General features: G+C 31.6%; 2 protein-coding genes across 2 annotated transcripts; both read right to left on the reverse strand.

The window, feature by feature from the left end:
- Window positions 1-5,784: 5,784 nt before the first annotated feature.
- LOC141713140 (uncharacterized) lies at window positions 5,785-8,558 on the reverse strand. The gene is made up of 7 exons (XM_074516430.1): window positions 8,151-8,558; window positions 7,961-8,006; window positions 7,493-7,649; window positions 6,998-7,376; window positions 6,588-6,886; window positions 5,986-6,124; window positions 5,785-5,892 (listed from the first exon to the last, which is right to left on the reverse strand). Exons 1-7 carry the CDS (start codon window positions 8,556-8,558, stop codon window positions 5,785-5,787), a joined length of 1,536 nt encoding a protein of 511 aa, XP_074372531.1.
- Window positions 8,559-8,585: 27 nt separating this feature from the next.
- Window positions 8,586-9,611, reverse strand: LOC141713150 (uncharacterized). The gene has a single exon (XM_074516442.1). It carries the CDS (start codon window positions 9,609-9,611, stop codon window positions 8,586-8,588), a length of 1,026 nt encoding a protein of 341 aa, XP_074372543.1.
- Window positions 9,612-11,853: the final 2,242 nt, after the last annotated feature.

Raw genomic sequence — 11,853 nt, forward strand, 5'->3', positions numbered from 1 at the left:
ACTAATCGCAATGGAAGATGGCTGATTTTAATTTGGTCTAGGCTCAAGCCCATTTCTAGGAAACGTTATAATATTTAACATTTTATATATAATTTAAAAAGGGGGTAATTATCAAAAGGGGTAAAATAAAATAAAATTAAGTTTAATAACAAAATCACAAATATTTTTTTAACAAAACGTGTATCTTTTAACAGATTAATTAATAATTACTTTAATTAATTACTAGTTTGATTCTAATTTTAAAATGGAATTTCGAAGTATTCTTTACTCAAGTTTGACCAATTAATATAAAAAATTAAATTTTATTTTAATAGTAAGATTTTGTACGATTTTCACATATTTTTTATCTATATATATATATATTTTTTTGTTTCATTGTAAGTCTTAACAAAAATTACAAATTAATTTTATAATATGATAATACTATTATAATTATTAGAAAATTCATAAATAATATAAGTATTATATATATAATATAATATTTATTTATTAATGTTAGTAACCAGTTCAGTTCTATTTTTATTGGTTCGGTTAGAATATATAACCGAAACCGAACCATTTAAATCGGTTCGGTTTTTTAATTTTCGGTCTCGGATCGGTTTTTTCGGTTCGGTTTTTTCCGGTTATCTTCGATTTCGGTTCGGTTTCGCTTTTAAATCGGTTTTTTTGCTCAGCTCTATCAGATAGGGCTGCATATGGGTTAAATAAACTGACCAAACTGACCCAACTTAATTTTTTTTCAATCCAAAAAATTCGACCCAACATAAACCGAATTATATATGATTTATTTTTTGTCAACCCAACATAAATAGGCTGAGTATGGCATACAAATATTTTTACCCTAACCCAAACCAACCCGGTTCATTATTATATCATCCATAATTTTATATAATTTTTTAAGTTTCACATGTATTTACACATCTTCTCATAGATATTTCACATAACTATTTCAATATCTTAATTTTTTGAGTTTGACATGTATTTACACCTCTTCTCATATTTTCACGCTATTACTACAATATCTTAAATGAGTTGTGTAATTTTTTCATCTCTAATATCATATAAAGATTTCTATTAAATATTATAGAATTTTTATTTGTTCAATTTATGTTTACATATTCATTTTCGTTTACAGATGTATGGTTAATTTATTTGGGTATGCATATGATTTACGATATGATATACATTCCTAAAATTATTATTTTAATCAAATTTAAATATTAGTACTATAATTATAAGTTATACACATTTCTTTTTTATTTAAATTTTTAAAATGAGCGATAATAAATAGTATTGAAACTTTTTTTTATCGAATCATTCAACTCATCCAAACCAAACCGACCTAACCCAACCTAAACCGATTTAGGACGGGTAGGTTTGATTTACGAACTTATATTTTACGGGTTGGGTTAAAAAATTTCAAACCGAGTTAATTGAGTCGGGTTGTAAAATCGTCTCCAACTCGGCCAACCCGACTCATATGCAGCCCTGACGATAGGCGTGAACGAAACCCGGTTGACCGGCAAAACCCGAATAAACCCAATCCTTTTTCGAGCTGAATAATCCGACCCATTTCAAATCGAATATTGAACGTGTCAATTTTTAAAAAACCCGATTAAGTTGGGTTGGGTCAGGGTTTTGTAAATTTTAACCGTCACCCAATCCAACCCAATTGTGTTAAATATAGTTGTATATAGTATATACCATCAGGCATCAGGCCAGCCCATGTACTAATACTATTAGTCCAGCCCATTAAAATTTTAACCTAGGTTTTACACTCGACTGGCCTCGCCACTCACTCTTTCCACTTTAACAAAATAACAGAGTCGACTTCCTCTATCTTCTCTCTATCTCAGCTCTAATATCATTTTTCTAGACTGTAAGTAAATCTTTGTCTTTGTAATTTCTTACTTTAGATTAACACTTTCTTCGGTTTCATTTCATTTATTGTATGTGTAGAATTTAATTAGACATTTCTTTAGAAATTTAGATTTTAGAGACTTGTAAGATGTTTAGATTTAATTAATATGATATTTAGATTTCTTGTATGACTTGATTATTTCTTGTGTATCATTTTATTGTTAGTGTCATATGTCTCGAAATTTACATTTTTGTTTGTGTAAAATTGTCTAAGATATGTGTTCTAAGTAGTAAGTTCTAGCTTCTATATTGTTTATGTAACTCGGTTACGATTTTGATTTAAATTTCAGGAATCAAGCTATGAAAAACTACTTCCCAAATACCACTACCGTCATTAATTCCCCAATTACTGATCCCAACATTACCCTAAACACTGATTCAATAGCCCGACCCCAGTCACTAACCCAACATCCCCAAACATTATCCAAAAAGTCCCAAACACTGATCAAACAGCCGTAAATAATGAATCAATGATTATCCAAGATGATGTTGCTCCTAGAGAACTTAAGTCACCTAAAAAAGAAGCTGATGATAAAGTACGCATTTCCAAGAAAAAACCTACTCGAACCTCGAATATATGGGATCATTTTACTAAAATTGTAGGCGGAGATTCGGCTGACCCAAGATGCACTTGTAAATAATGTGGTGCAGACTATGTGTGTCATTGTAGACGAGTTGGAACGAGTAGCCTATGTCATCATTTGAAGAAAAGCAAGAAGAATTCTTATAGGGCAGCTGATAAAAGGCAGAAGGTGTTGAGCTTTCATAAAGCAGCTGATGGTGGGTCGAACTTGTTGGCAATAACATTTAATAAAATTCGATGTCGCAATGCCTTGGAAAAGTTTGCGTTATCTATGACACCATGATGCCATTTTTATTTTTAGTTTGTAATTTATAAATGATTGGTATGTAATTTGTAAATAATGGTTCGTATGTAATTTATAATTTTTGGTTAAATTGTATTTGTTAAATTTTAGAGTTTGAAAATGTTGAGTTCTAGACTATATGGCATGGGAAACATCTAATAATTTATTAATCAAATCGCAACGAATTTGGGGGCATGTAGCTAGGAACCTGATTAAAGAAACTACAATGGAAGATTATTATGCAATTTCGAGGTGCTGTGTCTAAAGGTTTTTCTGATATCTAAGTATAATTTTAGGCACTGTTTCTTTGTTGGTATATAAGATCTATCTAAATCTCAAATAGTAACCAGTATATTTAGGCAAAAAGCATTTGCAAAAAATTGGTCATGACAAGTAAATGATTGATGTTATATAAGTGCCATCTTAATTTGCTCACAGCACTTGTTATTAAGTGTAGGTCATATTACATATATTTTAATATCATGTGATGCCTCTGTTTGCTTCATTGTTAATACATGATGCAAGTAGTATTGTTGAATTAGACATGATTTCAAATTTTAATATCTAGCAGGATGCTGGAACTGATTCTCTGCCAAAGTCTGCTGCACCGAAAGAAAGTCGTAGGAGGCAATTGTTGGAAAATTATATGCAGCAACAACTGGATACGGCTGAGAGCAAAACTGATGTCGATAAATATATAATTGAAGATTCTATCAATCCAATGGCGTTCTCGTTTGACATATTACTTTGATGGAAAGATAATGGGAACAAGTATAAAACTTTATTTTTGATTGCTAGAGACGTTCTTGTTGTTCCGGTATCAATTGTGGCATTTGAATCTGCCTTCAGTACAAGTGGTCGAATATTGGATCCTTTTCAAAGTTCTTTGAGTCCGAAGATGGTGCTAGTGTGCACGCAGACTTAGTTGAAGGGGCGTTATGATGGGATGAAATCTAAATATTTTAGATGATATTCATTCTTACGCGTTTCTGGAAGAAGATAAACATATTTAATAAATCTGATTTAAAATGAACTTTTTTCCTTTCCTTTCCTTTGCTTATGTATTTTGTTTTTTCAATTTGCAAATAACATGGACAAGGGAAAAGATCCTGCTACATCAAACGTCATAATGCTTAGAGCTATGAAACTGATGTTAATGGTATTAGAATTTAGAACTTTGAACTAGTTTTTGTTGTAAGAACTTATTGATGTAATATTCTTCCATGGCATGGAACATGGATGATGGATTTGTGGATTGACACTATTTTATTTAATATTTTGTTGAACTTATGTTATATTGACTTGATAAAATTTATTGTACTTCTGTTTTGAATTTAAATTTTGACAGGATAATAAACCCATTCGACCCGATCATATCCGACCCAACCCGACATATAAATAATAGGGTTGGATTCGACAACTAATTTTGAGATAATGGGTTGAATTTTTTACAAACCGACTATATTGGGTTGGGTCAATTTTTACCTTAAACACGACCGACCCAACCCGTGATCACCCCTACAACACAGACGTGGGAGTGTGAATCTGGCATGAAAGTACGAGTGTGTAGTGCGGTAATAAGAAAATTTGACTAATATAATAATATGGGGATTCGGGTGCGAGAAAATACAAAAAAAATAAACAAAAATATCATATATATATATATATAGAGAGAGAGAGAGAGAAGTTCTATGGAGTCCTTATTTTTTGTGGAGTCCTGGAGTCCATTTACATTCTACGATTAAAACATTACGTAAAATAATGCAAAACATGTTATTTTGCGAATAATTTTATATAAATATCTTTATTCAAATAAAAAACTTGCAAATCTCATATATATTTTATAAGTAGAATACGTATCTTCTGCAATGTAAAGATGTATGTTCTGTAAACTAAACATGTTTTGTGTAATAATATGTTTTGCAATTTTCTACTCATAAATTATATGTGTTTTGCATAATTTTCATCAAAATAGTGATGTTATGCAAGATTAATCACAAAATAATATGTTTAGCAATATTTTACGTAATATTTTATTTGCAGAACGTAAGTGGACTTCAGGATTCCACAAAAAATGAGGACTCCATAGAACTTAACTCTCTCTCTCTCTCACCCCCCCCTCTCTCTCTATATATACAGAGTACCTGCATAGCGTTTCTTTATTTTATTAAAATGACAAACTTAATTTTACTACTACGAAGGCACCATAATGTAAATAAATACCCAACAGTGACTTTTGTTGATTCAAGATGAGCAACTGCTACCCTGTTAATTATTTAACATTTATAGTATACGACAATTGTCTGTTTACACAGAAATGTCAAAAGTAACTTATCAGTGCATTCAGATTCAATATTAATGATACTACTAAATACAGTACTGTACTACTTAAAAGTTCAAACAACCCCACTGCATATGGGTTAAATATACTAACTTCATCATTAAATTTTGAAGGGGGACGCTTTTAGCTTCCTTCCGAATTTGTAATGCTAATAATAGTAAAATTTTACCTTCTGTCTTTTTAAGCAGGTACTTAGAAAAACAGTACTTCGGCCATCTAAAGAACGGTGACATCTGTCAATTTGATTGGTTATATTAAGAAGATATAACCAAAATAAAATCATTTTTTAACCAGAAAAGAAGCGATGGCCTTTGTATGATAAGAATTTCATTTACAATTGAAAGAAAAAACTTATATATTGATGAGTAGCAGAATAATATAACAATATATCAGCAGCTTTCTAAGCACTATATCGAATATTAAAATTAATAGAATAGCTCAAGGTCTGTCATATTTTTCTACCAAGAAACTAAGAAGGTCGATATGATCGTATGACGGAATCTCATAATAATGAAGCATGATAACAGTTATCTATTCAGAATAGTAATGGAAATAGTAAAGCTACAGAGTGATTATACAGAGTTTTTTGTTCACAAAACAACGTACCTTAATTTTATCCCACAAATTTTGTTTTACAATATTACATTCTTTTTTGCGCTAATCATTGCAAGTGATTGGAATATTTCTTCTTGCATAAGAGCCGATGAAAAATGTTAGAGTCACTGACTCTTTGCCAATTGGTTGCCCTATCTCATTCCAAATGACCTACAAATTTATAAAAGAAATTTGGTTTATAAATTGACAGTATCGTGCATATACACAAGTATTGCTGGTTATTTTTATTAGCTCTTCAATTACCTTCTGTACCATCCCTTTAGTCCTAGCTTTCTTGACCTTGAGCATATTTACTATACCCCGTTTAGAACTTTTCTCCATAATACCACTACCATTGGTGCCATTAGTGTCACTCGTGCCGTTGGATCTGGAAGTCATAATCCTAAACAAGCAAACAAAACAATATTTAACATAAGATCAGTAAAAATCTAGAAAGAAATAAGCACGACACTTGGTACAATATTTAAGTAAGCATACATAAATTTATACTACGAGATACAACATGTTTATATATAAAAATAAATACAACAAGAAATAACATATGATATTTATAAGATATGAAGGTAATGAGAAAGCAACATACATTTCTTTGCTTTACTTTTTCTTTTACGTTTTTAGTAAGCTTTGATCTTTCGTGTCCACGCACATTATAGAATTCCGGATTCACATATTCTCCCTCATCATGATCATTTCTAGAATAAGAGAATTCATAATCATCAGGGTTGTCCACACCCGTAGAAATATTTACTCCAAAAAAAGGATCGTCTATATTATCAATTTATTCATCTACACCATCATTTACTTGATAACTATTGTTTAACTTGTTTGACAAGACAACGATGGACCATTTTTTATCGACAAGATCTGTAACATAGAAAACTTGTTGGGTCTGTGTTGCCATTATGAATGAATCATCTTTGTACCCAACCTTAGCAAGATCAACCCGTACAAACCCTGATTGCTCAACATATACACCATCAACATTGTTAACCCAATTGCAATCAAACACTGGCACCTTAAATCCTACATAATCCAGCTCCCAAATATTCGCAATCCATCTGAAGTATGTCGTATCAGACAACACTGGATCTTTATTATTCGATGATTGGTGTAATGATGCTGCAATAACTGCGACTCCTCTATTCTGCATTGTGCTCGTTGCGTCATGTTCTAGAGTGTAAAAAGTATATCCATTTATTAGATATCATTTGTAAGAATATACGAATGGATCAGGGCCTCTTGCCAACCATTTTACTCTATCTGATATTGATCCACTATTTTGCAGTAACTCATTCGTGGTGTGACTTTTGAACCATTCAATAAATGTGCGATTATGCTCTAACTCTATCCAACTGGCACTTTTTTCCGGATGTTCTGAACTAATAGTTTCCTTATGCAAATCTACAAAAGGAACAACATCAACAAAGTTGTGTAGAACACAAAGGTGCACCCGATGCCATTGCGCACTATCGATCTCAACTTGTTGACCTCCAGTTACACCTTCACCATCAATCCTACCACTATGACGATCAATTGGCAAACCAACTGCTTCGACGTTTGGGATAAATTCTGGCCAAAACTCTATTGCTTCTTGTATTAAATAGCGTTCAGCGATGCAACCCTCTGGTCGAGACCTGTTCATCACATATTCTTTCAAAATTTTCAAATAACGTTCAACTGGGTACATCCATCTCATACGAGCAGGACCACACATTCTAGTCTCATAAATTAAGTGTATAGTTAGATGAACCATGATGTCAAAAATGATGGCGGAAAGTACATCTCAACCTCACAAAGTGTTTCAACAATTTGTCGTTGTAGATACAACAATCTTCTTGGATCAATGACTTTGCTACTCATTGATTTAAAGAACCAACACAACTTTGTGATCGTCACCCGCACTTTATCTGGAAAAATAGAACGAATAGCAATTGGAAGCAAATTTTCCATGATAACATGACAATCATGTGATTTCAAATTCTTTAAATTTAAATCGCTCAAGGAAACAAGTCTCTTCATATTGGATGAGTATCCTTCTGGCACCTTGACATAATGGAGAGTTTGTAGTAATACTCTCTTCTCATCCTTAGATAGAGTATGAGCAGCAGGAGATAAATAGGGTGTTGATTTTCCATGTTTTTGGAAAGGGGCTAGTTTGTCTCTTATTCCCATCTCCACCATGTCTTGTCTTGCACTAAGACCATCTTTTTAGTTTTACCTTTGACACCAAGCATTGTACCAATTAGGCCATCGAAAACATTTTTCTGCACATGCATAAGATCGATAAAATGCCTAACATAAAGGTCTTTCCAATAACTTAATTCAAAAAATATTGAACGCTTCTTCCAACCCCTGCTAAGAACATCCTTTGCGAATTTTTTACCAAACTATATGTTTAGATTTTCAACCTCACTAAATACTTCATCACCTGATGGTATAGGAGGAGCACCTCGTTCTTCCACTTCACCATTAAATGCTAATGGCATATTTCTATAGGGATGGTTTGATCTCAACCACCTCTTATGCCCCATGTAAACACACTTCTTACAATTTTTTAATCGAATATGATCAGTCTCTTCACCACACAAAGGACATGCATAATAGCCTTTCACACTATATCCTGAAAGATTGTTATAAGCTCGAAAGTCACTTATTGTTCCGAATAACATGGCTTTCAACTTGAAATGATCTTTTATGTATGCATCTTGTACTTCAATGCCCTCTTTCCATAGTAGCTTCAAGTCCTCTATTAAAGGTACAAGGTACACATCAATGTCATTACCAGGTTGTACAGGCCCCGATATTAAAACAGACATCATCATATATTTGCGCTTCATGCAAAGTCATGGTGCCAAGTTATAAATCATCAAAATTACAGGCCACGTACTATGAGAACAATTTTGAAGATTATAAGGATTTATTCCATCTGTTGAAAGTGCTAAACGAAGATTCCTTGGTTCTTTCCCGAAATCCTTATATTTATCGTCAAATGTTTTCCATTGTGGTGAATCGGCAGGGTGTCTTAACATCCCATCTTTAACTCTCCCATCATGATGCCATGTCAAATTTTTAGCATCTTCCATATTAGCATACAATCGCTTAAGTCTGGGTATTATGGGAAAGTACCACATGACCTTGGAGGGAGAATTATCATTCTTATAACGTTCTAAACCGCACTTCGGACAAACTTTAAGCTCTGTATACTCTTTTCGATATAAAATACAGTCATTGGGGCAAGAATGAATCCTATTAAGTACTAATCCAATAGATTTGAGCATTTGTTTAGCCTCATAAGTTCTACGAGGCATGACATTTCCATCTGGCAATAGTTCACTAACAGCTGTGAGTAGCTCCGTGAAGAACACATCAGAAACTTGATGTCCAGCTTTTAAGTTATACAAAGTCAACACGACCGAGAATTTAGAAGCCTTGGTACACCCGAGCCATAACGGTAATGCGACATCATCCTTTAGTCTCTCATTCATATCAGGATGATCCCGTAACTCTGAATTAATCATGTTCCCGATGTCAATTTTATCACTAGAATTGCTACTTTCAATGTCTTCCATAAAATTTATATTTTCTTTATTTCCGAACTGATAATTCGAATCAAACTTACTTGATCGGCGTTCTCCTTTATTTTTACCGTGATATGTCCAACATGTATAAGTTTTGTCAATACCTTCACACATCAAGTGTTCCTTCAACTTGTCCATGCCGTCAACTTCTATAATATTCAAACATTTCAAACATGGACACTTGATAAACCGAATATCATTAGCATGTTTACCTACATGCTTACAGAAGTCATTCACGCCATGTTTATATTCTTTTGACATACGATCTGCTTTAACCCAATTACGGTCCATTAAATTACCAACAATATATAACCTGAAGATGAGCATGATTAGGTCATTTATATTTAAATTATGTTCCGCACATTAATTTGCACAACAAATAATAAGGAATAATCATAACCAAAAAATTTAAAAATGAGCTAATAGAATGTAAAAATCACAAAAAGTGTTACATCTTGAACTGTTACCGGGTCAATGCTTAGTAGTTATTTATTTTGGCTTTGATATTTTATAAATAAATTTAAAGAATGTAAAACCAGAAAAGTTTAACTTATGACATTTTCTCTAGGACGTGATGCAAAGAAATTTTAAAAATTACACATATACAAGCTTTGGAAGATAAATAAATTTTCTTTATTATAATTATTTAAAATACATATTAATTGGAGCACACAATTTGGATAATATATATGCATACACTTAAATTCAGTAGAAGCAACTTAAATTTGTGTCTCTTACCAAAAAAATTCCAATTTATTCTAAAACTAATATAGACTACATATATATTAATTGACTTATAAACTAATCAAAACTGACCTAACAAAATATTGTAGAAGCAATTTTATAATAATTAATTCAAGCAAATACATTATTAATAAATATTGTGGGGTGTCATCAATGATGTTCATGTCAAATAAAATTCAGTGTGTAGAAGTCTATGTGCTTGGTATCTAATACAACAATATTCTATTAGGTGGCCTGCATATTTGTGTTTGTTGACCATGGAGGCAGAGCAAACACCTTCATAATTAAGCAATTTGGAAGCCTAATCAACTAGAGGGTTAAAGTACTGCCGAGGAAAAATTAGTTCTAGACCAACCACTAATAGCAATATATCAAATTTATCATTACAGGAAAATTAAATAATCTGGCACCTTGACTAAAGCTCTGTAGTAAAAATAAATTTATTTTTTACTACAGAGCCTTACAACCTCCTATATACAAAGTTGTGTAAGTATCAATATTAATAATTTAATTAATTTATCAAATTAAATTCATCACAAAACTCAAGTAAGTACTATAATTACACAAAAGGTCTCCATTAATCAGGAATATCAATACCTAACATTAAGAACCCTAGATAATGAAACCAAAAAAATTGAAAACTCTAAAACTAATAATTGAACAACCGAATACTCACAAATTGAGATAATTATTTTTACTACAGAGTTTTAAAACCTCCTACATACAAAGGTATGTAAGTATCAATATTAATAATTCAATTAATTTATCAAATTAAATTCATCACAAAACTTAATTAAGTACTATAATTACACAAAAGATCTCCAGGTGTCAATACCCAACATTAAGAACCCTAGATAATGAAACCGAAAAATTAAAAACTCTAAAACTAATAATTGAACAACTGAATACTCACAAATTGAGATAAAGGCAGAGATGGTTGAAATGTGGTTTCTGAAATTTCAAGACCTACAAATTAAGATACCTGAGAACCTAACACTTATAACTCTCCAAGAAGCGCAAACAAATTAAATTGAGTTTGTCAAAGAAGATATATCAAAACCCAGCACTTATAATAATTTTCGTGATGATTTGTTGAGTAGAATTAGGAACGTGGAATTTGGAGGATGTGATGAGTCGTATAATATGTGTTTTTAAGTGTATGTGTAGGGATACTATATGTATTACTTAGAATTGTTTAACGAGTTCAATTTTAAAATATAAAAAGGACTTAAAATACACTCTCTATATCTTGCATAGCTCGTGCTCAAGCGTTATCCAAGTTGTCACTTACATAACACTCCTTTATTCAACGCTATATTAGTATTTTCTATTTATTTTCTATTTATTTTTTAGTTTATTATAACCTCTTTTATAGCAGTTATTTTAAAAATGATATGTAAGTACCTATCTCCTATAGCACATAGAATAAACGCTATTGAAGCTGTGTTTCCCAAGTTTAATTTTGAAGTAGTGCTACTAAAAATAAAAAATTGCATGAAAAATGAATCGAATGTTTCATTTAGTAATCTAAACTATAAAAATACAAGTAAAATTATTTAATTTATACAAAATGAATACGACGTTCGGTAACTTCGTACTAACTAATAGATATAAATACTTAATTTTGTTAATGTAGTTTGTAAAATATATTTTGACCACAATTTTGGAAAAAAATAATTTGATTGATACCGTGAAAGAATCTGCATATCCTATACGGGAATACGTGTGTTAGAATATTCTGACACGAGAATTATACATGCAACTTCGGTGTCCCAGTTTCTTAGCATAT

The sequence above is a fragment of the Apium graveolens genome, chromosome 1 (assembly GCF_009905375.1).
Source record: "Apium graveolens cultivar Ventura chromosome 1, ASM990537v1, whole genome shotgun sequence".
Classification (NCBI taxonomy): Eukaryota; Viridiplantae; Streptophyta; class Magnoliopsida; order Apiales; family Apiaceae; genus Apium; species Apium graveolens.